Source organism: Genypterus blacodes, unplaced genomic scaffold (genome assembly GCF_046128005.1).
Source record: "Genypterus blacodes isolate CSIRO-AG114 ecotype Tasmania unplaced genomic scaffold, CSIRO-AGI_Gbla_v1 ptg000168l_1, whole genome shotgun sequence".
Lineage (NCBI taxonomy): Eukaryota > Metazoa > Chordata > Actinopteri > Ophidiiformes > Ophidiidae > Genypterus > Genypterus blacodes.
The window spans coordinates 162,501-188,209 of record NW_027466969.1 but is presented as its reverse complement, the minus strand read 5'-3'; the positions used below and the strand labels follow the sequence as shown (position 1 = coordinate 188,209).

General features: G+C 45.0%; 2 protein-coding genes, 1 long non-coding RNA gene and 1 pseudogene across 4 annotated transcripts in view; 2 read left to right on the top strand and 2 right to left on the bottom strand.

The window, feature by feature from the left end:
• Positions 1–477: 477 nt before the first annotated feature.
• LOC143013940 (uncharacterized) lies at positions 478–3,180 on the bottom strand. The gene is made up of 2 exons (XR_012965238.1): positions 3,095–3,180; positions 478–2,833 (listed from the first exon to the last, which is right to left on the bottom strand). It is a non-coding gene; the product is annotated as an uncharacterized LOC143013940 (long non-coding RNA).
• LOC143013937 (RING finger protein 150-like) lies at positions 588–11,473 on the top strand. 2 transcript variants are annotated; one of them, XM_076167667.1, is made up of 6 exons: positions 588–1,504; positions 5,281–5,531; positions 5,680–5,834; positions 5,985–6,081; positions 6,175–6,427; positions 6,933–11,473. In XM_076167667.1, exons 1-6 carry the CDS (start codon positions 1,048–1,050, stop codon positions 7,049–7,051), a joined length of 1,332 nt encoding a protein of 443 aa, XP_076023782.1. In that variant the 5' UTR covers positions 588–1,047; the 3' UTR covers positions 7,052–11,473. The 2 variants fall into 2 exon arrangements, with proteins under 2 accessions (XP_076023782.1, XP_076023781.1); XM_076167666.1 differs by having other exon boundaries at positions 6,888–11,473.
• Positions 11,474–12,931: 1,458 nt separating this feature from the next.
• On the bottom strand, positions 12,932–17,436 carry LOC143013934 (protein phosphatase methylesterase 1-like; annotated as a pseudogene).
• A 6,379-nt stretch (positions 17,437–23,815) lies between these two features.
• The window catches only part of ppm1ka (protein phosphatase, Mg2+/Mn2+ dependent 1Ka), a 3,604-nt gene continuing 1,710 nt past the window's right edge, over positions 23,816–25,709 (top strand). The window contains exons 1-5 of the mRNA XM_076167658.1: positions 23,816–23,918; positions 24,418–24,741; positions 24,972–25,144; positions 25,235–25,335; positions 25,436–25,601. Of these exons, the coding sequence (XP_076023773.1) occupies positions 24,475–24,741; positions 24,972–25,144; positions 25,235–25,335; positions 25,436–25,601 (707 nt within the window). The 5' untranslated portion in view covers positions 23,816–23,918; positions 24,418–24,474. The remainder of the gene's footprint in view (positions 23,919–24,417; positions 24,742–24,971; positions 25,145–25,234; positions 25,336–25,435; positions 25,602–25,709) is intronic.

Genomic DNA, 25,709 nt, shown 5'->3' with positions numbered 1-25,709 from the left:
TGACGCACAGCAGCTGTTGTTCTGCCAGGCCGCTGGGTGGCGCTGCCACAACTATACAGACATGCGCAGAAAGAGCTCATCAGGTTTCCGTGAATAAGACAATTCCGGAAATCAAGCATTCTTCTTTTCTTTCCTTCAACATAAAGGATAGTTGAGAAGAACAAGGACATTTCATTTGGACAGGAATTATAAAAGAATAGTTCTAACGTGCTCCCAAAGATAAGAAAACAGAAATAATGGCAAAATAGATTTATATAGAATTAAGAAGTGTGTGTGAACATTTCCGCCAAGATAAAAGAATATCGAACAGCAAATAACAGCACGATAACTGAAAACAGCGTCTATGTGTATCTCAAAAGAGAGTAGAAATGACGGTAAATTTGTGTGATGTGTAAGTGGTCGTCTAGGGGTGTGTGTGCTTCTGACTGCGTGTGGTATTTTACATTATAAAATGCTAGGAAGTGGCTTTTTGTACTACTTACTCTGGCACGTCGACACCACGGCCTTTAGTTTGACATACTCGCCGGAAGTTGTGTGTTCTGTTTACTGAAGCTTTTTGCCAGAGCTGTGCGGCCCAGTCAAAACAAAGCAGGTCTGCCCTGGTCCGCTTTTAGTTAATTATTAATAGTTGTGTGGTTATTGTATTAATATTTTTTTACGAACCGAGCTGTAAATTTAAAACACCACATTTGGTTTCATTTTGGCGAGGTTTGCACGCGTATTTCCACGGTTTGTTTGGTCCAAACGCCTCTGCGTGGAGGGTCTCCCGTGGGTGTTTTGTTTTGTTCTCCGTGACGACTGGAAATGGAGACGGCTAACAGGCGCCTGCTGCTAGCGGAGAGGGGCGCCTGAAAACACCACAAAGCAAGAGAAATACTGAAGGGAAGAATTTACGGTTACGATATCCTTTTAATACCCAAACGGAACAAACGGGTACTAATATTGGGTGGAGCATGAGCATGGTGGAGTAGGCGGCCCCGGCGTTGACCGTGTTCAGGCTCCTCTGACCAACCGACGGACAGTTTGCACACGCCGGGGAGGCTCATCATGGCCCCGGGCTCGCTGGTGGCGGCGTGCCGCAGCCTGGCCCTCTCGACATGGCTGCTGTCCTTCTGCTTCGTCCACCTCCTGTGCCTGGACTTCACCGTAGCCGAGCGGGAGGAGTGGTACACCGCCTTTGTCAACATCACCTACACGGACCCGGCCACCTCGGATCTCCGCACCGAGAAGACGGAGTGCGGCCGCTACGGAGAGCACTCCCCGAAGCGGGACGCCAAGGGGGTGGTTGTCCTGCCCGCTGCCCCGCTCGACAGGCAGGCCTGCGACCCTAACACCCGATTCCCGGTGCCCGCCCAGGCCGGGTCCTGGGTAGCGCTGATAGCCCGGGGAAACTGCACCTACAAGGACAAGATCCGCCACGCTGCCGCCCACAACGCCTCTGCTGTGGTGATCTTTAACGTGGGCTCCGCCAACGCTAACGAGACCCTCACCATGCCTCACTCAGGTACCTCCATATACAGTAGACACGAACAACTAGAGATGAAACTGATTATTTCAATTTCTGATTCTACTTCGATTTACTGTTGAAACTATTTACTAGTTAATCCATTGATCAACCCATAGCAACTTCAATGGATGACTGTTTGAAAGGGGACAAGGTTCCATGGTAATCTCGTTTGAGGTCAATTGGGAAACCTTTGCAGTGCTGTAATGTGACCAAAACACATTGATCCACCTCAACACAGTGGTCTGTTCATTACAGCATCAAGGAACTAGTTTATACACAAATTACCCTAAAATTACGAGTATAAATCTCAATGAATGCCTATGTAAAGTCTTTTTGGCTATTATTTATTATTATTATTATTATTGTTATTATTATTATTATTATTTCAAGTCCAGACTACAGTTCAGCTGTTGACTTTTGTGAGATGAACTGGTAATTCTGTCAGAGCTGAATAGCAGTTGATGTCTGCTTTTGATGAATCCCTTCTCCTGGTATGTGACCAAGGGATTAATCAAAACAACAATCATGATGCACAGCTGTAATTTAACTGTCAGAAGAGGTGCTTGGCCTTAGTAGTGACTCAGCCACAACTATAGTACACAGTATACTGTTGTGGTTGCGATTAGGTCTGTTGAGTCATGAAAGTGTAACACCCGAACAAAACCTCCACCAAAACACAACAAGGGCAAACCTAAACACACCGTCAATAAAAGTGACAAACAAATTTGTGATGAGGCAACGTTTGTATCCGTAGACATGAATACAGCAGCTGCCAACAGTCCAGGAGGTTTTGAACTGGATCCCAGTCTGTGTTAACTGATTATCAGACCTGTTCCAGGAGCCAAACGCGGAGCTGTCGGCTAAACTGCTGACTGATAGTCTGCGAATCTGCTCGATGGTTTTTCGACAGCACCGTAGCTGTCTCAACAATCCCTGTCCTATCGAATGGAAAAACCCAAATTGCTTTACTGTGCTCCTCTGTTTGATGTAAATTGATAAATACACGCTGGAATGGAAACCAGTCCACATGAACTCACAATGAACTGATTATAGGGCACACAGTCCCCTGATTTGATTTCATCCTGAGTGACTCCATGTGATGTTTATTCCCTATGATTTAATATCAAATTGCATAACAAACAGAGGTACGTACGGTGTGGCAGGGGAGAGCGAAGCCTCTGATCGAGTTGTTTTTATTCAGTCTGCCGCTGTTAATGAGTGAAGGAACACACACTCAGCTGCTTTTGATTGGCTGGTAACCCTTCAGGGACCCTGCAGATCTGGAAGCTTCCCCCGTTCCCTGGTGAACTGCCAAGGAATGTTTCTCTGCACACATGAATACACACAAATTCATTCCCCTGTAGAAATTGGACTCGCATTGAATTCAAAAGACAGGTTCTTATCACTTGTGCTCACGTGTGTTCGGCCCCCTTTTTATCAGAATCACCTTTCAGACTGGGAATGCGCTGACTTTCATGAACACATACTGGTTACATAATCGTAGAAGGACGGGCGAGGGTGAAGCCTGTTCATGTCTTAAACTATATTTTTGGTGCCTGCTGGGGTTGCCAGACGTCGGTGTCTCACCTTTAACTGTCGTCCAGCCTTTAACGGAGATATTTCACACAGGGATCGGACAGACAAAGCTAACAGCGGTCAAATCCAAACTGAGCTCCACAACGAGGTCAACAAATAAGCCACGTAGTAGAAAACAGAACGAGACCTGACGCCGCCTGACTCGGAACTAGTTCCTGGAGATGTCAACCTCACCCGCTCTTGTTTGGATTTAAGCAGCGCCGGCTGTAGGCGTTTGTCTCTCGCCGGCCTTTAGTTTTCACAGTAAACCAGGGCGCCCAAGTGCTGAGATCAGCGTTTCCCACTATTTTTAACCCTCAGATCTGTGGGACAGTGTTTCTGTTAAGGTCCTTGAATAGCATAGTGCACACCTTGAGAATGTTCTAGAGATACTTGGTACCCACGGGATGAATCTGAATGAATCGGAAAGGTTCCTGGTTCGATTCTGGCCTGACCAAGTGTTGTTGAGCAAAAGACTTAACCCCCCCCAGAATTTTTTAGAATTTGCGATACTTCTCAGCACTTCCACACATACGGGCCGCAGCTCTGGGTAATTTTGGGGATTTGGCTACAGATTTTTAACATTTTAACAATTGTTTAGAAAAGAGGCGCATTTGAGTTGTATGTTCCTTCTTCTGATGTGAATATAATAGCTTTGAAATGTGTGCATGGGTGAGTTATTGAGGCCACAAGAGTATTTTTAGACTAATCGATTGTTTGTGTGTGTGTGTGTGTGTGTATGTGTGTGTGTGGGTAAGTTTGATGCAAATTTCAGCCTTAGGGGCATTTATCCAACTTGTTGCATGCCAAACCCACACACACACACACACACACACACACACGCACACGCACACGCACACCACCTCGACCGTGTCATCTTTCCTCCCTCACGCCGCTCTCTCACAGTTAATCACCGGCTCGGTCGTGCCTGACAGTTGTGGAAGCGTGTGTTTATGCGTGTGACTAACTTGTCGTAAAAGCGGTGCAGACGTGGCCGCACGTTCCCCCGCTGCTCCCTGACAAACTGCCAGAGGAACAAAGTGATCTCACCGCTCAGTGTTTGTACTCTACTTGCTGGATTCAACTCTTCCAGATGGCTGTTGTGTTGCATGTGTGCAAAAGTTACAAATCTGCATGGAAATCTACTGGATTAGCAGTAAAGACCTGCATGGAAAGTGAGGTCATAGTGAGCAGCTGAGTTTATTTGACTGTTGACTGAAGACGCTGACATGTTTGAGATAAGGAAGGAAGGATAGAGGGAATGAAAGATGTAATCAGTGTGGAAATGACGGATGATGGAATTAGTGAACGGTTGAAAGATAGGAAGAAAGGATTTAAAAAGGAAAGACGAGGGGGGGAAGGGAAGCAATGAGGACACAGGGAAGGGGGTAGGAACGAGAAGATAAGGTAGCGCAAGGAAGGAGAGATTTACAAAACTTGCTCTGTTTGTTCACTTGTGTTGTTATCGTATACGTATCTGTGTGTGTGTCTGTGTGTGTGTGTGTGTGTGTGTGTGTGTGTGTGTACTGAATCAGGCCTCAGTCACAAGAATAACCTCAAGTAACAGAATATTTGTACCCAATTTATGTATTTGTCAGGCGGGGTGTTTCAGGGACGCTCACACACACACTTAGCATTCCTGAATGGTTGTGTTTGTGCTTGTCGTGTGTGTGTGTGTGTGTGTGTGTGTGTGTGTGTGTGTGTGTGTGTGTGTGTGTGTGTGTGTGTGTGTGTGTGTGTGTGTGTGTGTGTGTGTGTGTGTGTGTGTGTGTGTGTGTGTGTGTGTGTGAAGCAGCTGTTGAGGGGTCAGGGTGAGTGCTGGTTTATGTGGTTAAGTATGGACCTGGCTTTGATGTGGTCTGGCTACAGGTGGCTCAGGTGGTTCAGGTTGCCCACCCCTACTGACCCCTCTCTGCCAAAGTGCCCTTAAGCAACACACCAACCCCACCGCCAGCTGCTGTCTCTGAACTTTGACCTCTGGTCTCTCGCGTGGAAGTGAAAGGTTTATTCCCCAAAAAGAGAGATGAATCCTTTGCTGCCCCTCGTTTTGCCCTCCTCCTCTTCTCCTTCTGTTGATTCATCTTCTGCCTCTTCTCTTCCTTATTCTTCTCCACAAATAATGGAGCCGCCAACTTAGGCGTCATGTGGTCCAGTCTTGTGATTGCTCAATCCAGGTCCTATGTCCTTCCTTGTTTCAGGCACAGGCGAGGTCGTCGCCATCATGATCCCAGAGCCAAAAGGTCGAGAGGTGGCATTACTCCTGGAGCGCAATGTGACGGTCACCATGACGATCACCATCGGGACAAGGAACCTGCAAAAGTACGTGAGCAGGACGTCCGTGGTGTTCGTGTCCATCTCCTTCATCGTGTTGATGATCATCTCGCTCGCCTGGCTCGTCTTCTACTACATCCAGAGATTCCGATACGCCAACGCACGGGACAGGAACCAGGTACACACACACACACACACACACACACACACACACACACACACACACATTCATGTTCTGACACAGGCTTTCAGAAGATTTCACAACATTATAGGGTTCAACAGTCTTGCCCATGATTAAATTTGTCTCCCCCGTCCTCTTCTCCCAGCGTCGGCTTGGAGATGCAGCGAAGAAGGCCATCAGTAAGCTGCAGGTTCGAACCATCAGGAAGGGAGACCAGGAGACGGAGGCAGACTTTGACAACTGCGCTGTCTGCATTGAGGGCTACAAGGCCAACGATGTGGTTCGCATACTGCCCTGCAGGTAACACACACACACACACACACACACACGCACACACACACACACACACACACACACACACACACACACACACACACACACACACACCTGGACCTTGGTGTTTGTGAATGTGTCAGTTAACAGTAAAATGTGTGTTTTCCTTTCTCGCAGACATTTGTTCCATAAGAGCTGTGTGGATCCGTGGCTGCTGGATCATCGGACCTGTCCCATGTGCAAAATGAACATCCTCAAAGCTCTGGGCATCGCTGTGAGTCTGACTGCACGATCAGGAAGATTTAGTTGGCAATCAATGTCAAAAACGAATCGTCATTGTCTTCTCGCTTCCCCCTTGTGACGGCAGTTGAACGCAGACTGCCTGGACGACCTGCCGCTGGAATATGGCCTGCCTCGGGGCGGATTCCACGTGGGCGGGGTGGGGGCCCTGGCTCTGGAGGTGGTGGTGTCCGGGGCGTCCAGCGACGGGACGCTGAGCGAAGGAGGTTCCTCTGTGGTGCTGGACCCCGGGGTGAGACGGGTGGGACTCCCGCAGGACTACCAGGACCCGGATACTTTGAGAGACAGTCCTATGACGGCGACAACGGACACACACACAGGTAACACACATGTTCAGAAAGACATCCTGGGGCCCTTTTTAACAGTATAGTTCTATATGCCACCGATATTGTATTGACTCATACTGGTCTTCCTCTTGCATTAAAGTTTATAGTTTGTGGAATTGCAATTAGAGTGAAATTGAACACCAACACAAAATGTTTGTTTTATTTGTGGCATGTATTCTGGTAATTCATATTGGCTTTGGCCTTACCATGGTGTGTCACCATGGTAACGTAGTCTCAGGTCATTCATAGGCCACACATTGAGGCTTGCATGACTCTAGAATCAAAACAAAGCTTAGAGTAGCCTTTGCATCACATCCTGGCTTATTCTTCTTCTGCTTTGTTCTATATGTTAGCCTTAGTGAATGTCACAACAAAGTCAGAAGTTAAAGAACATTCCACTACTGCATAGCTCTGCTAAACGTTTGACAGCGTCTGTTGTGGTTCTTATTTTCAGATGCTGGTGTCTTCAGTCTGACCGATTCTCTCCTCCCTCCTTCAGGTGAGCTCCAGCCAATGGCGAGCAGCACCTCGGTGGCGTCCTTGGTCATCGCTGTGGAAACGGGGCTGTCCGACGAAGAGGGGTCCATGGAACAGTCTCCGCTGGGGGAGAAATCCTGAGAGGAGCGCAAACCAGAATTGGACCAGGCCAGGTTTTTAACAGGGCTGGACTTCTTTTAACAATCTGAGCGAAATCAGAACCAAGCCGAACTAGATGAGAATGAGCATGAGCTCAGCTAGACCCAGGATTTGGTTCTGGTTTTGGCCAGTTGGAGCATACATCAGAACCAGCAGGGGGTTGACAGGGTTTGACTGTTTGGACCGGAGTGCTGCACTAACTAGCCTGGACCCCAAGTAGACTTAAACTTAGCTAGAATCAGTTTTCCAGCCAATAATGAGGTTTGACGTAGTGGACCTCACTAAGCCAAATGTGTATGTTTTGATTTTGAATTTTAAAAACTGACCTGTACCCAAAAGTGATAGACCTTTTTGGCTTCGGCTTTAGTCTCTTCTTGAACCTGGACGTGCTGCTGAATCCTGGCTAGGATTACGCAGGATTTAACCCGGACTAACCTGGGTCTTTACCCGGCTCTCCTCATCTTATCAGGGGTTTGACCGGGGTTTCCCCAGGTCTAAGCTAGGGTGTCATTCAATCTACCTGTTTGTTAATGGATGTCGTAACACTTGCCATTTCAAAAAGTCCATCAATTGAAGCTGGCTCCTTTCTTGGTCCTACCTACCTTCATCACTCCTGACAGACTTCCATAACGACGAGGAAACTAAACCTCTAATATAATCATTTCTGGAATACTGGAAATGCAACATTGGACCCTCCCGGATTATTCTAGATTGTTCAGCTCACGTTTATGGTTGCAAGTCACCATAATTATCTGAATCTCACCGTGGCCCTTCACAGGATCAGGACGGACACCACGCTGGAAGACGAACTCCTAATACCGTTGCTAAAATCCAGAAGACCTGAAAACGTCTTAACACCAAGTTGTGTGTTCTTTACCCGTCTGTCAGAGATCTAAGTCGGGAAGCTTCTGTGTGTTGCAGTTCAGTACACGGAACTCCCGTTTCCAAACTTTTCCGTTGCCTGGTTTCTCCAGGTGTGGATGCCAAGCAACCCAGAAAACCTGGTTCAGGTCTGCTCAATGTTTTCTCGGACCCTCTGGTTAATTGAGCTACTTTTCTTTTGATGTTTTGTCTGTTAACAAGGAACTCCTCCGTTTTATTTAGGGAAAAGGACCTTTATTTTTGAAAGGAAACATTGAGGATTCTGTGCAATTTGTTAGGTTTTCCTCTTTTATCTTTGTGTGTGTGTGTTTTGCTTGGTGGGTGGGCACCGTCGTAGGCCGTGCTGCGGAAGTGAGGTGGCCGCGTATGCAGTATTAAAAGTTTGACTGCAGTATTGAATAGTAACGACACGCAGTATTTTGTTTTCTCCTCTTCGTCTGCCTGTCTGTATTGACCCTTACTCTTACTCTTACCCTTACAGTATTCGGCTCAGCGGCTCAGTCTGTGCCGACAATTCCGTATTGTACGAAAAGTTCATTGAATTCATCGCAGATCCTTTGATCCTGATGATTTGGCTTGTGGTTGAAAGGCTGCTGCCTTTTTTCACCTGGGTTTTTTTTTTTTGTTTTCATCCGCTCTTCACCCGTTTTTTTTTTTTTTTTTTTAGATTAGAAAATAAATGTGAATAAATTCAGACAGAAAAGAATGAGTCAGATTTGTCACGTAAACGTCCAAACCATCGGTGAGAGCCGTCCATCGGGACAGTGTGCAGGAACCGTGTCCACTGCGTTGCCTTGTTCCTGTCTCTTCCTGTCCATCCGTCTGCTTGATGTCCTCTGTCCGTTACCATAGCATCATGCTGCCTTTTTAAGAATACGTCTACCCTTTACCCCCTCGTCTGACAATCAAGTGTTCATCTTTCACATGCCTCTCAAACACGAAACCTGTATGCCACAGCTGAGGTTACACTGCAGTTTCCTGAGCTGCAGTTAACGGGCAATCTTATTCTCCAGATTATGAGACTGCACGTTAATGCAGCGTGGAAATGTGGCCATGATTTCTTAAAACAAGGGGGAAGGGGTCTAGCTGTCCCCAATACAAATTAACGCCATTGAAGTGAGCGTTTGCATTGCCGTAATAAGGCAGATCATTGCACTAGAATCAAGAACAATGACACTCGATTGTTCCTGTTACAACAAGAATTACATGAAGATTGTCACAGGATCTTAATGATAAGAGGAAAGCGGTAACGAGACTAAACCCGTTTTTTGCTTACCGTCTGTTGTTATCTCTGCATTTCTGCATCCGTTTCCAAACCTGTAATGTAATTATTCAAAAATGTATGTTCCACGAGTTCACTCTGCCATGAGGTATCACTGATGGTTTGCCAAACCCGAGCACAGACGGGTCGAGTCGCGGCGTCCGCGGCGCCGTGAGCCTCCCGAGACTGAGAGAGATAAAGATTGTTGTCTATTTTGATACCAGAGGAGACGTTTATTTTTGTAACAAGACACCCAGCAGCAAAGACTGAGTCCCCATCCCGCATGGCCTGGTGATTATCAATGTGATTGATTATTGATCAGGCAGAATAAGTATTTGTGTAACTGTACATACATACGCTGAGGACCTGAATGATCCTGAAACTATTCTACTGTTGTTCATATGTTTGTTCATAAAGATGATTGTTGTTGTCGCTAGATGAAAGTGAATTTGAACCTGAGTGAGCTGAACCACGTGCAGCCTAATCGCCAATACTGAGCCGGATTTAGGTACTTTTTTGATTTTGATGTCTGTTTTTAAGAGGCTAGTTGACACCTGTGGCCCCAGTATACATCAAAAGACGAAAGAGCAGGCCAGCGAACTTTGTCTTTAGTCTTTTCTAGTTCTGATGTCTTCCCCTGGCTGGGATTGGAGCTAGCGTCACTTGACTTGCCGCTTCTCCTACTGACGATCCAGCAGGCCGGTAACCAGCCACATGTTATTCAGACCAATTATGAGGAGCAGGGGGAGGGGCCTGAACACCCAAAGAAGCCAAATGGCTGCGTCTTGAGCCTTGTAAGAAGTCTTTTGGCCCTGAATGTTCTTCAGAAGTATACTGGGGCCTTTACTTGAGACTATTACGAGAAACAGGAGGAAAGATTCAGACTGAAGAATTCTGAAAATGAATTGTGGCTGTTAAACACTACTATTGACATATATACTAAACGTATAAATCCTCTCAACACCGTTATCAGCCTGGGATTTATATGTTTAGACAGATTTCAGACGTTTTAAGAATTTCCAGTCCATAAGTAGACAACATGATGGGTGGTGGGTAATTTCTTTCTCAAATATATTGCCTTTGTTTTGCTTTTTCTATCAATGTTAAACAGACAATGTAACAGAATCTGTTTTTGATTTACTGGTGAAAATGTTTGGTGTAATTAGATTTCGTACCAGAATCCGATATTTCAGTTTATTTTTTAAATTTCACCTGTTTCCAAACATAACCTGATGCTTTGAAGTCCATCCTGCTTGCATCAGGGCTGAGGGCTCGTTCACGCTCACTTCAGTCAGCCAATAACTTTATTGTTCGTTCATAAACACTGTTTGACACTGGTTAATATAAACACCAGAGAGCTGTTTTCACCTTTTGCACTTTTTCCACTCAGTTTTAGTTTTTGTCTCACTGCACCGGCGTGAGAGTGAACAGATCTCAGCCCTGGTTGTGTTTGTAGAGACTGAGGCTGCTGAGTCATGCTGGTCCCCCCTCTGACGGTGATCAACCTGGATTCTGGATCATCTAACCCTACTCATTCTGGTCCAAACCTCTTGTTCCAGCTGCAGTTAAGCTATTGCTTCCTTGTTTCTTCTTTGCTGGAACACTGTTGCGTCATATTGTCATCCAATTGGTGCCAATGACCAATTTATTAAACCTGTCATGGGTCCCTGCGAGTCGCTCAATGTACTGTATCGACTGCAGATAACCCTCCAAAGCGTTTCTTAATCTGAGAATAAAGAAATGGATTTGATAAAAGAAGCTCAGATTTTTGAAGAGGATTTGACCTCCTGGTTCAGAGCGGGACCACCGTGTCACTGCCAGTAATGACGTCTGATCAGCTCTTTGTACTTCCTGTTCCCGCCCTTGATTTCTGACGATGCACTTTAACTCAGTTTCTCTGGAAGGTTCTGCAAACGTCTCTCCTCCTGGCACTTTCATCCTCCAGTTTACTACCTTTTACTTGTACTTTTCCTCCCCCTTTTTCCCTCTTCTACTTAATGAACTCTATTTTCATTGTGCTCATCTTTTCTTCCTCTATCTGATCTTGCGTTCCCTTTTTTTCATTTTTAATACCCCTTAACACTCTTCTGCCATCCTCTGATCAGTCCTACTCTTTGACGCTTGTTTTTTGACTGTCTGTGTTTCTATGTTGGAACTGTATGTAAATGTGTTTTAAGAGGTCTTGAAAACTTTGTGAATTGCATTGAAAAGCTGTCTGCTGGTTCATATTAAACTTCACATTGTACGTGTTTGTAGACCCACTGCCGTTTCTCGTGTTGTACAGTTGTGTTGTTTTTCTGCAGCGACAGAGCGATACAGCCGCTGTCAACAGTCATCAACTCTTCCCCGGAAATTCCCCTCGAGATTCCTCTCCTAGAGCTATTAGTAATCCGGAATTTGACCATGAAAGCCAAAAAACAGTATAAAAAAAAAATACAACTTTCTGTTTCTTCCAGAGAGATGGTTGAGTAGTGAGATGCTTCGTTTGTAGCCATGACAACGTGATGTGATGTTTCTTTTCACCGGTGCAGACTTTATTCTACAGAGGGGCTGTGTCACTGCCCGCGCACACGTGTAAATACAAGGCGGCCATGTTGATTTTGTGTTTCAGATCTTGCACGTGTTCTGATCCAGGACAGAGTTTCAATAAAACTTTATTGCAACTTCTGGCTGTCTTGTTTTGCAGCCTGGTGTCTTTGATTAAGTAGAATATCAGGATGTTTGGGGGAATTTGGTGATTAAATATTAAAACAGGCAAAATGTTAACATTCAGCTGGCTCCTTTTAATGCGAAGTTGCACTGGTTCTACTCTCCATCCTGCGGAGGAAATCCATTTCAGCCGCTCGTGTTCATGATCTCATTCTTTCATTCACCACCCTGATTTAATGACAACAGGCCTTTGGGCTAAGCTCTGGCTTCAACATGGCTCACTGTAGATAATCCATCCTACCCTCACTCGCTGAGTTTTGAGGTGTCTTACTTTACTTTGCTTTTGAAACATTTTTTAATGATACAACAAAGACACCACAAAGCGAAATCGAAATGAACTTTGTGTAAATAATATAGTTCATGGACGGTAAATGCTAAATACAGTACAGTACAGCCAGAAATGTCTAAATCAGATCAATACCCATAAGAATAAACTTTCATTATCTATCAATTGTAACATAAATGCAAGAAATGTTCTGAAAATATTATATCCAAATTGATAATTTGTATTGTGTTTTGCTAGCTAGCAGTTGCAAGTGGCATAGCTACTAGCTAGCAGTTTGCTGCTAGTTTCACTCCTTCAAGTGACAACTCTGGAGTCTTTAGAAGCAGCCAATAAACATAATGTATATTCAGATGGACGTGTAGGACACATATGCACATAGATGCTAAGTTAAGAAGTCAGAGCATTCTAAAGTCATAGAACATTTCAATATCAAAGCTAAAATTCATTGGAAAATAACACTCCTAATGCACATTTGTGCCTCTTAATTTAGTTGTTGAAGGTTAAAATCTGTACTGGCTGTATCTGTAATTTGCCAGACACTACCTTTTGTAATTTCCTGACTCAAAGCCCCAGCAGCATGAAACACAACTTCAAAACTGTCTGAAATTGAGTTTAAACAGATCTGTGGAGGCAAAATAAATGATCCTTTTATGTCACAGATCATTCATGGAAACTAATTTGATTCACAGACAACATAAATTCAAACTGGAGATGACAGCAGCAGCTACTGGTGGAAGAGGAGAAGAGGTCTGAACTGGTACTTCAGGAAGGAATTCAGCTGGAAACATGGCGCGCCGACCGTCAGTCTGGAAGGAAACCTGAGAAGGACAGTGGGCATTTTATCATGAGTGGAGACACAGGGTTGTGTGACTGCGGGGTTGGGATGGGAATATCCTACAAGTGGTTGCACAATGTCATGTAAAATGTTTGCTTCAATAAAAAAAATAGCAAAATATTAGTGGAGAACCTCGGCCTTTAATGTAATTTTCCGTAAATCAAGTCTTTCCATATAAAGTTCTATTTTTTGCCCTCATGGTCCTTTCAACGTGCTACATTATCTTTTGTCCTAAATAATCTGCATTGTCATGAGAAAGATTCTTTTTTCTCTGTTTTAAATCTCACCTGCAGACTTCGTGTGAAAGAGTTGGAAGTGGAGAGAGAAACGAGAAAGTTTTATCTGCAAAAGAACAATATTCAGAAAAACGTTTTTCTTTTATTGTTTGCAAGAGGTGTATTACATCCAACAGTCACACCTACAATAATTTGGTGACCAATCACAGGACAGCTGTGCAGAGTTTACCTCGTTTCTCCTCTGGCTTCAGAAAACTTGTGTCTCAGCAGGAAGGAAGCCACGACTTCTGCCACCTACACACACAATAGAAATGATTGATTGGTTTATCAGATTGGTTAACAGTTTTGTCAAAGTTGTAGATAAATTTGGATGTTTGGGATTATGTGCAAATGCTCACAAGAACCTTGTTTACCTTGTCTGGCTTGTCTTCTTGCACTGCGTGGCCACATGGGGGCAGCACCTGCATCAGGAATTTTCCTGAAGACACCAAGACAGACACATACACCTTTTGGGTGCCTCTCTCTCTCTCTCTCTCCGTCTCTTTCTCTCTCGCTCTCTCTCTCCGTCTCTTTCTCTCTCGCTCTCTCTCTCTCTCCGTCTCTTTCTCTCTCGCTCTCTCTCTCTCTCTCTCTCTCTCTCCGTCTTTTTTTCTCTCGCTCTCTCTCTCTCTCTCTCTCCGTCTCTTTCTCTTTCTCTCTCGCTCTCTCTCTCTCAGTCTCTCAGCACAAACACCCCCTTGAGCTGTCATTTACAGGGTGGTTGTCTTTGTTGACTGACAGCAGCAGCTGTCTCTGGAGAGGCACTGCTGCCTTGAGGTGTGTGTGTGTGTCTAAGATGTTTTTGCTGCAGACACCCTTCACCCCTCCCTCCCATCAGACCACCATGTGGAATGCAAATTTGTTTTCACTCCTTCTACCAAACTTGGCAAAAAAATCTAAAAGCTCTTCACTGCTATTGCTCCTGGAAGAACAGCGCCCCCATCCTGTTTTGTGCTGTAAGTGAACAAGCACAATACATTCCACTGTTTGGCCATTTGTATTGTGTCTGGGGTCATAAGCAGGAACCCTGGATATATGTTCTGAGCGATGATCTTACCTTGCATTTGGCCAATAGTGAGATCTCTGTCCAGCCGGTCGATTCCTGCAGACAGAAACACATCCATCGCAGTGAGCCACTATGCAGAATTTCTAAAGCCAGCTAGCTCATCAAGAGTTTGGAGGAGACCTACCAGCCAGTAGTAGAAGTTTAGGCAGGTTACAGGCCAGGAAGAGGTTGGAGGTCCCTCTGAACCAGCCATCCCAGTACTTTTCTGACTTTGACAGGTCTATACGCCACTTGTACACACTCTGGTATGAACATTCACTCATTTGTGCAGCATTTGACATTTAGAGGGTACAGGTACAATTCTTCTCAGTATAATGTTTATTAATTGATTTCTGTAGGGAATCAGTCACTATGTTTACATGCAAGCTTTACTCTGATTATGAGTCTGTGATTAAGGCAAAAATGCAAGAAAGATGCATGGACACAATTAACAAGAATCTAATGTGATGTTTGTGTACCTAAGTTAATACTTAACGTTGATTACAAGTTAGCTTTCGTTGATATACGCTGGTTTTGATTAAAAGTACGTACGTAAGTAGTTAGAAGTAAGTAAGATTGTAGCAATAACATTTGAAAAATAATTATATATTCCTTTAATAATTAGAGTGTAATCAAATTGTTAACATACAAGTAAACCTACTGATTACTTAGGAGAGGAGTCACCAAATTATTATTAGCTATACATTAGATAAGTATATGTTGATAGGTATACAGTATATGTATGCATGTAACAAATAGCTGTAAGTCAATGGAGCGGTACAGTAACATTAGTGTGTCTCTTTAGTTGTTTTCTTACCTGGCTCTCGCTGAAGCTCACCTCTGAAGCGGCATTGTCTTTATCATTGACGTAACTCTGGTCGTAGAACTCTTCATTGCGCTCAACGACCACATCGGTCATCGGGCTGGCCTGCTCCAACGTGTCGGCCTCCTCCACCTCGCACCTGACAGGAAATACGAGACAGGAGAACGCACGTTAATGTGGTTTATTTACTCAGTTAATCATCATCTCGAAATCATGCATATAGTTAAAGACGTTTCCTCTGTCTTACATACATTCACTCTTAAATAAAACACACTTTTAAATTTAACCATAACTTCATCTATAGTAAAGAAATCAAACCTATCGAATACATGGTAAGGTTAATATTTACTCAGATAGATGTGAGGCATTGCAACAAATACCTGTACTTCACATCCAAATTATGGAGTTATACTGGAAATGAAATAAAATCAAATGAAAAGTATGATGTTAAAGACAATCTTGTGTGATCGGTGCAAGCCTACCTTTTGATCTGACCAACCATAGAGACTCTGGCAGATTCCAGGTTCCTGATTTGTCCACTCTTAACACTATTGACAACACAATTTGAGACATTAATACAAGCACTGTGAAAGACACCATTAGACTGTTTTTGGGAAATGTGATTTTGTAACCCTCAGTATTGTCTTCCGACCCCAAATAGGCACTGACTGACCCACTGACCTCCACTCTATTGCGTGGTCCATGGACTTAAAGGACTTGGGTCTTCCCTTTAGAAAGTTCTGTATACTGTGTAGGGCATCCATTGCACTGCCTGCAGGAGGAACAAAAGACAAACGGTGAGGATAACGTTTTATCATTAACATCACTATATCACTGTGACATTTCTTGTGATAGATTGTGTTTCTCGTTGTGCGATGTGTAAAGGATGTCACACAGCAAGTATGTTTGTGGGGACCGTTTTGCATTTCTTACATGCCTGGCTATCTATAGTTTGACCTCAGGATGGTGCCAGCATCTTACCTCCCTGTATAGCATACATGTCAGGCTCAGACTGGGCTCAGTTCTCATCAGTCTAAGCTGGATTGTATTGAATGATTGCAGTAAGGCTCAGTTGTGCACACACACACTTCCTTACCCTCAACGACATCTATAGCCACCAGGCCTACAGTGGTTGGCAGTAGCATGTTTGCGGCCGCGTGCACCGCTATCGCCCCGCCAACGCCGTGACCCATAAGAACAATGGAAGGAGGAGTCTCACCGTAGCAGACTCGAATCACGTTGGCTACATCACTGTGGGGATGGACGGTAGCAGTAATACTCATTAGAGGAGTAATCGTGTTTGCAGTATCAGTGTTGGGTTTTAACCTGTGAGACTTGGCTCAGTGAACATATCCATAGCAACACCAGGATTACTTTGTGGCATCTATAGAATTACTACAGATGGTGTGTGTTGTCACCTGGACATAGTCTGAGTGGAGAAGTCGTCTGATTGGCGGACAAGGGTGTCACCTGAATGAGCACAGGTTGAGAGTTATCTTTCACTGATCTTTAAGAAAGGGATTATAGCAGCTAACAGTATTTTAGAACATATACTGGTGTTATAAATCTGGTGTTCCTGGTGTTGTTTGGACTCACCATGACCCCTGAGGTCCATGGCGAGCACCCTGCATGTCACCCTGCTGGCGATGGCTGTCTGCAACACAGGAAAACATCAAAACGCGCTGCTACTGTGGATGGTTTTGTTGTTAATTCAGTTAATGGGGAGTTACTGACGGTGAAGACTGCCCAGGACAGGGCAGAGTGTCCTCCTCCGTGCAGCAGCACCAACAGAGGTCCGTCACTTCCTGCTTTGTAAACCCTAAAGACGTCCCTGCTGTCGGCCGGCCCCACGCTCACGTCCTCCATCTGGTCAAAATACTCCCGCCATGACACGGGAGAGTAGTCCAACTTACGGCCAACATCCATGAACGACATGTAGACACACACACACAGACACACACTGTATACTACACGCAAAAGTTTGAAGGAATCGTCCATGTATTTCTATGTAGAGATTATTTCATTTTCCTTATTGCATTTAGCTTTCAACCTCCACTTATTACAACTACAATTTCTAGTTAAAAATCATATCTGATCAGATCTGATTTGTCATATGAATGATATCTGATTCTGTTCAATCACCAACGTTTCCATAGCAGATCTCAAAGGGCCTATAAGTTCCGGTAAAGAACATCCTCTGGTGTTTCTTGAAGGTGACTTACTGCTCTGTATCATAGTTCTCCTCCCACATGCTGCGTCTCAGCAGGCCGAGTCCAAACCAGGTCTTCTTTAGTCTGGAGTGTGTCTGTCTGAGTGTGTGTCTGTGCGGTGATGATGAGCCTAGTTTTCCCTAATGAGCGTGTTACAGCAGAAAGAGCTGCTCCTCTCCCTCTCAATCGCGTCCCTCGTCCATCGACCAAATAACACAGGAGCTGTCTCACTCCTGCTCTAAGTGCAAACACACACACAAACACACTAACCCTAGTCAGCTGTTGTTGTCAGGTAGCATCTCAGTCTCAGTATCCTATTGGTTTAGACGGCTGACATGGGCGTGTCATTTTTGAGTGGCAGGCGAGCGGATACATGAGGAAGAGTGTATTTAATCATCTATCTATTTATTGTTTCATACAGTCAAAGGCCACAGGAGGGAAAAACAAAAAAGTTGGAAAGAAGATGGAGATGAAGAAGGAGGAGGAGGGTAAATATAAAAAGGACATTGAGAGCAGGAATGAGAAGGAGGGGCAGGATGATGAAGAAGAAAAAAACAAGGAAGGGAAGAAGGTAACCAAAAGGTAAGCCTATAAATAGAAGATGAAGAAGGTAGATGAAGGACATGGATGATGGATGAGGAAGAAGGGTGATGATGATGATGATGTCGATGATGAAAATGCATGATGGTTAACTCATTAAGTTTAATATGAAGAAAACTGGATCAAATCTGACAATGTAGAGCAGAACCTGAACCTGAGGTCTCCTCAAAAACACTCAGATGGAGAACAAAAGGGACTAGGGGGAATGAGTGAGGAAGAAGAGAAGAGGAAGATGAATACAACGTCAATGAATGGTGAGGAAGGAGAATGATAAGGAAGATTTAACAAGAATACAAAGAGGAAGAAGAGGAGGAGAGAAAACGTAATGAGGACAGCACTGCTCACTTCTTATATGAATGAATGTACAGTACTCCTCTCTCTTTCTCTCCCTCTATCGCTCTCTCTCTCTCTCCCTTTCGCTCTCCCCCTCTTTCTCCCTCTCTCTCTCTCTTTCTCCCTCTCACCCCCCCCTCTCTCTCCTTCGCTCTCTTTCCATTTATTTATTCATAAATCCATTCTCCAGTAGAGCACAGAGGAGGGACGAGCGAGGCAGCAGCTGGAGGTTTCCTCTGTGTCTCTCTCTCTCTCCTCCTCGGCAGACGGCTGATCAGACGGCATGATCGACCCAGACGACTGTGGAGCATGAAGAGGTAAGTAGAGGAAGACAGAGAGAGAGAGCGAGCGACAGAGAGAGAGAGAGAGAGAGAGAGATGAAAAAGAGAGAAATTGATGCAAAGACTTCCTGTATTATCGTCATTCCATGAAATCTCTCGATGATATTCCTGTAGTCGTAGTGTTTCATAGTGATGGCATGGTGACCTTGTCATGATTGATGGTACAATGTTTCTGTGTATGCTGTCAGGGCAATATTTACATGATTTTATTACTTTTATTACAATGCCACTGGACTGTCTTTAATGCTGTTATTAGATTCCTATTAATTCTATAGTATTTTTAATATATTCCTACAATATGTCTGTAGACAAAACATGTCAGAGGTTCTCAGTAAAGACAAATATAAAAGTACAATTGTTAATTACATGTTCTACCTCCAACAGCCTCAAACAGGGAGACCATCGGCTGAGTGATCAGCAAATTTCACAAACAAACAAACAACACCCTGCTGGTGAGCTGATAAGTATTGGACAGTCACCTCCCCATGGAAACATCACCAAACATATCCAAACACAGGAAGGACAACATCCAATTGCGATGCCCCGTCCAAGGAGATGCGGGAATTGTGAATGCCCTCAGCAATACAGATTCTAATGCCAACTGGACGGTGGAGCCTAACTTCAACCTCAACCTGAACCACTCAAGCAAGCCCCGCCCACAATTAGAGACCAGTATGTCGCACAACAGGAGCAGACTGGATCAGGCAAATATATCAGGAAGCAAAAGCAGGGTGCAGGACGTGGCTAGCGTGGAATTTGCAAAGCCAGTGAGCACCGCGATGACAGCTGTGATATGTCCAGGAAAGACGGAGGACACATCGCGGCATAAATGCAAACATCCAGCACTGTCCTGCCCACTGACGGCTGAGTCTTCAGTGAATAGCAAAGTTGAGCAACTGATGAAATCATCAAACCTGAAGCAGACGTCACCCAACCCCAAAACACATGCACATAGCAACATGACAACAAGTCCAAAACCACACCAGATAGAGCAAACGACAGCTGTTAGCAGCCCCAAGACAGTGGAGCGAGGCAAAATGCAAATACTCTCCAAGAATTCTGCTGTGAGCCCAAGAACACAAGCAAACAGATCCGAAATTGGTAGGCAATCATCATCTGTTCACAAAACTGAGATGGAGAAGGTCGACTATGAATCTGGAACACATGACACTGAGGAATCCTCCATAGATCCAAAATTGCAAAGCCAGAGTACTGAAAAGGCACCGCTCAACCCCAAAACACCTCTCTCGAGTTCTTCAAGTCCCAAACCGTTGGTGCAGCAAAAAGCTACTGGAACCAGAAACAGTCATGCATCAGGGTCCAAGGTAAATCTGGGCAGTAAAGATTCCAGTGCTCCTGAATGTAAAACTAGTTCCAAAGATGCTTCAATTTCTAAAGCCAAGGACAGCCTGGACTCTAAAACTGATTACAAATTGAGTTTGGGATCAAAGGATAGCCTGGACACTAAAACCTGGTCCGATTCCAAATCTAGCCCCAATTCTAAGACCAAGGCGGCGTCCAAAGATAGCCTGGATTCTAAAAGTGGTTCTGCTTCCAAAGCCAGCTCAAAGGACAAAGGATCAAAGGAAAGCTTAGATTCTAAACCTGGGTCCAGTACCAGATGCAAATACGGGAAAGGCTCTAAAGAAAACCTTGACTCTGCTACCACTTCTGAATTCAAAGCAAATACTGGTTCAAAAAGGAGTCCTGATTCAAAAAACATTCCAGGTTCCAAGTCTGGTACGGGTTTGAAGGACAGCTTAGGTCCTGAGACTGGTTTAGATTCCAAAGTCAGTCTCAATCAGTTCTCTAAAATGGATCAAAGTGGATGTATTTCCCCATCATCCTTCAGAACTGGACTTTCAGGATCCAAAGTCAAAGGCCATCAGGCTACAGGCTCCAATGCCAAACCCGAACCGGATCCTTCCAGGCCTGGTCTCGTTCAGTCCAGTTCAAAGTCTGCTCTGGTAGAACTGCCTCTTGGCCTAACGCCAACTCCTAGACCTGGTTCAGCATGTAGACGTCCTGGTATTGGTCCAGACACACCCATTACGGAGATTGGGCAGAAGAGTCTTGGTTCTGCTCCAGGTAAATTCACTTCCCTTAACTTCGAACAATTGATGTAACTCTGTAGTACTGTGGTGGCACTATTCATTACCATTTATGCAAAGTGCGATATTTTATTTATGGTAACAGTCACAGATGCTTTTATCTACAGTCACATTAAACTACGGCCCCATTCCACTCTTAGATGTCCCATTCACTATGACGCATTTCACAGTTATTTGGAATGTGCTTCCAGTGTTTATGTATCATCGAGTCCTCCAGTCAGACTGCTCTTTCTCAGCAGAAGCTTGTATTTAGTAATGGATGAATTTATAATTAATGTTCTGTGTGAAATGAATTATCTCTTGATTTATCTTTTGAGTGGATGTATAATAAGCAGGAAACCCAGTTTAATCACCCTCCGACAGAGTTATCCCTCACATATTACAATGCAGTTTTTGTAAATACTATTATTTAATATATAGTTCCCCCTATTGCTTGTTTTTATCCTGTAAATGTCCTGTGTAACAGCTGTCAGCCACTAATGCTGGTTTCATGTCCCCAGGTTCTGGTCTTCTGGCCTCCTCCAGCCCCAAAAACGGAACCACTGTTGCCTTGACAACAAGGGGAGATTCCTCATCACAGCCAGCAGTGGGATCTGTTACTATAGAAACAAATCCCAGTAGTAGACCCCAAAATAATCTGAGTCAGGGTCTCACCTTTGACATCATAACCGGGACAACAGCAAAAATGGAGGCTGCCGTCAAGCAAAAGAGTCTGACTGCAGTGGAGCCCAAAATGGCTGTGGTATCCCCTGGGGCTGTGTGGGTGGGGGATACGACAGGAGATACAATGATACCTGGCACCCCGCCTTGCAAACCTTGTCACCTGGGAGTCACAAATGTCATCACTGCTGGCAACAACATCCTGTCATGTGTAGAGACCAAGAAAGATGAGGGGAAAAAACAGGAGAGGGGCAGACAGAAAGATGGCCCAAGGAGTGCTTCTCTCTCTCCCTCTCCCTCTTCCTCTCTCTGTCATCTCCCTCCTCCTTCATCGCGTCCAGTGACCTCCAGGAGGGTAAGGGAGATGGCGACGATGACAGACCTCAGCGAGATGCTCCGACAGCGAGGGGCTGAGCGAAGAGAGGTGGGCGTCCAGGCAGAGGTGGAGCTGATCGATCGCTCCGTCTCCACGAGCCCCAGCTTGCACCGGTTCTCTTCCACCTCCTCCCTGATTGGTTCTCCCAGCTGTCACTCAGGCAGTTTGACCTCACCGATGGTCCTGTCCCTGTGCTACGTCCCTGCCGCTCAGCCATCCATCCAGCACGTCTGCAAGATTGACATTGAGCTTTGCAGCCAGAAACACTTTTCCTCAGTTGTGACTGACAAGGCGAATTCCCACCCCGCCTGTCTCCGTACGCACAGCTTCCAGCAAAGCCCTGCCGCCCTCGCAGCAGGAGAGGACCAGGACAGAGACATGTGCGTCAAGAGCATTTCTAAGGAGGAAGTCAAGGGGAAAGTAAACCTTGTAAATGAAGAAGAGGGACTTGAAGAGGACTCTAAGACAAACCTGGAGAAGCCACAAGAGGTGGCGTGGGATGAGGAAGGGATGACCTGGGAGGTGTACGGTGCCTCAGTGGACCTGGAGTGCCTGGGAACGGCCATCCAGTCTCATCTGCAGTCGAAGATTCAGGGGCAGGAGAAACATATCCGAACTCTGCGGAGGTCTATCTGTTCCGATAGCAACCCCGGGGGGAAGAAGATGAAGAAGAAGAAGAGGAAGAGTATTCTGGGATGCTGCTGGAAGGCGCCTGCTGTGGCAGACTAGGGGCCAGCACAGGAAGTGTAAAGCTCATATGTTTAATTCCAGACTTTTGTAAATGTTCTTATAGGAGACATTTCACTGTATGTGGATAAAGGCACATTTTACTGTTTACAGCACTTCACACTACACATTTCACTCCTGGTACACGGGCACATATGCATGCAGGAATCAGAATCTACAACATTACCAGATTTTGTAGCCCTCTGTATAGTTCCGTATTGTACACGTGTGCTGCACAACAAACACCTTTGGCCGAATCTAAGGATTAATTGGTTCTGGCCTGAATCATACATGTTCTTGTTCTTGTTCTGCCTGCTTTTAGCTCTGCAAGTGAGTACGCATCACAATATACCATATATACAATCAACACGCTTTTATTCTGACACAATACTCCTACAGGTAAATATACAAATGCTCGTACAACTACCGCTATCGCTGCTCCAGCTAAGGCTACTCCTACTGCGAAAAGTACTATAACTATGATTAATTGTATTTACTACTGCTACTAGTTCTACTTACTTGTACTGCTCCTGCTGCTAGTGCTAATACATTTACTATCTGGTAGCAATTCTGCAACCACTGCTAATACAAATCCATACGGTCACATTTGAGTCCAACAAAGCAACATTACTGTTTAGAGAAAGCTGATTCTTCAATTAGTGTGTATTTCACCTGGTACTACATCTGATTCTTTGTATTTCACTCTGTAATGCTTCATCGTCTGTGTGTTTCAAGTTTGTGTTTTTCTGAAGTAGAGTGGAAACGACAGCAGCTCTCTGCTCTTCCTTGGTGGTTAATATTTCATCCACTTCCTTTTACTGAAATGTCCCACAAAGCACTCAAAGCCTCTCAGGAACCCAGAAAGCTTGTTTGTGAGAGAAAAATAGCTTTGTTTCTCCTTTCCTTTCCTTTCCTTTCCTTTCCTTTCCTTTCCTTTTTGTGTATACATTAAGTAAAGAATCCTGCATCATTTCTTCGCGCCTATGTTCTCACCTCATTTGGATTTTATTTTTGATTCTGTAATTTCAGTGTCATCAGCAAATCATTGGTGCAGAGAAAAATAAAGATTTGTGTTCTACCTGATAGTTTCCTTACTTAGCAAGGCAGAGGGGTGGGCTAGAAACTCAAGTAGAGACCCTGCATACCTTCCTGTGGTCTGGCTCGGCACCAAAACACTCCCTGTAATGCTCTCAGGTTCTGATTGGACGTCCTGATCTCAGTTTATATCCCGTCGAGTCGAGCCCCCTGTGGATCCTCACAGCCACAGCTCGAGAGGGCGACTGACAGCGAGAGGCATCTGCTGCCGGAGCTCTGGAACCCTGTTGCTGCCCAGACTAGACTGGCGGGAAAACCAGCGGGAAAAGCAACAGAAAGGGGTCAGTTTGTACAGCCGCCATTTTGTTTTCCTATTTACCTGTGTGCTAACATTTTTCACGAAAATGTATCAAAATGTCACTCCATGCTTATATAATAACAATTTAAATACCAATTTTAGTGTTACTCCCAACTTATCACAATAATTCTTGACTTTTCTGGCTAATTAGCAAGTTTTCACAGCAGAGGTGTGATGCAGAATGTTCCACTTTCCTGAATGGTTTCGTTCACACCCCTGAAACGTTTTGAACTGAAACTCTGGTTTAACTAACTTCAACTATTTTGTGTGAACCCTGCTGTGACCCTGAGCTACATGCAACAGAGAAGGGTCACTTGAGCTCACACACACAGTCATGAGGAAATAGGAGGTTGAAAGGAGAGGAGAGTGACCTATCCTCATTACTCCGAACTGCTGCCATTATCTCGCTCTTCTTCCTCCCTTTCTATTCATCTTCAAGATCATTGGTTGTTCTCACTTATTTTACACCTTTTTCCCCCCAGATTTCTCTTTTGGACCATCTCTCGTCTCTCTGAGTTCAGTGGCTGGGACTGTTGGCCATGTCTTCTAAAGCTCTGCTGAAAGTGCTGCATTGCAGTCGCTCCACGTTGGCCAGGCGGGCTGTCTGCGCCCTACGCTCTACATCGGAAACTTCCACAGCGTCTTTGCTCGGCTTGGTTGGAGTGCGGAGAGCCAGCAGAACAGCTCGAGTTAGCCATGACGGCTGCCGACCGGTGACTTGGGAGTCATTTGGTACCTGGGGCAACAGGATAGAAGAACCAATACTACTTCCCTCCAGTGTCAAATATGGAAAACCCATTCCACAGGTACTGGGAGGGCGGGGCAAAGGATCAACTCAGATAAACAGATTAATTAACAAAAGAAAGAAAATACATGTACAAAAGTTTTGGAAACTGGAACCTGACCCAGAAATACTTGTGACCGGACGTGTACTCGTTTGACCTGTAGAGTATGTGATGATATCAGTGACTCTCTCTCTCTCTCTCTCTCTCTCTCTCTCTCTCTCTCTCTCTCTCTCTCTCTCTCTCTCCATCAGGTCAGTCTGTCCCGGGTCGGCAGTGCATCTGTTTTGGGTCTCAGGGAAGCGAACGAGGACCGCCTCCGCATCGCTCGCATCCATGACAACCTGCTGTACTTTGCCGTGTTCGACGGCCACGGTGGCCGGCACGCTGCCGACTACTGCTACACCTTCATGGAGAAGTTTATAAGGTTGAAATTCTAAACAATATTTGTGTAATTGTTACGAGGTACAACAAAATACTTCATATGATCAAATACTGATCAAATATTTTGTCATAGAAATGCTTTGGAGGAGGAGGACGACCTGGAGAAAGTTTTAACAAAAGCGTTTCTTGATGCTGATAAGGCACTGTACACACACTTCAGTTACTTCAATAATGGTGAGACACACACATACACAAACACACCTTAAAGCCTAAACAAGCGTCTAAGTTAAGCATCTTCCTCAAGCGTCTTCCTCATCCCTCTCTTCCTCCCAAGCCTCCTTCCAGACAGCCGGTACCACGGCGACGGTTGCTATGCTACGGAACGGTGTGGAGCTGGTTGTCGGCAGTGTCGGTGACAGCCGGGCGCTGCTGTGCACGAAGGGAAAAGCCACCAAGCTGACCAATGATCACACACCAGACCGCAAGGACGAGAGACGCCGGTACACACTCTCACTCTCTCGCTCTCTCTCTCTCTTGCCGCACCCACACACATCACACCAATATGTTTATGTGTGTGATGCTGTACTGTATTAATCTGGTGGGCAAAA

Bases quoted from the DNA above. Each gene is read 5' to 3' on its own strand.
- LOC143013937 (XM_076167666.1), top strand. From the start codon at position 1,048: ATGGCCCCGGGCTCGCTGGTGGCGGCGTGCCGCAGCCTGGCCCTCTCG. The intron at 1,505-5,280 runs GTACCTCCATAT...TCCTTGTTTCAG, and splicing joins CCTCACCATGCCTCACTCAG to GCACAGGCGAGGTCGTCGCC. The intron at 6,082-6,174 runs GTGAGTCTGACT...TTGTGACGGCAG, and splicing joins TCAAAGCTCTGGGCATCGCT to TTGAACGCAGACTGCCTGGA.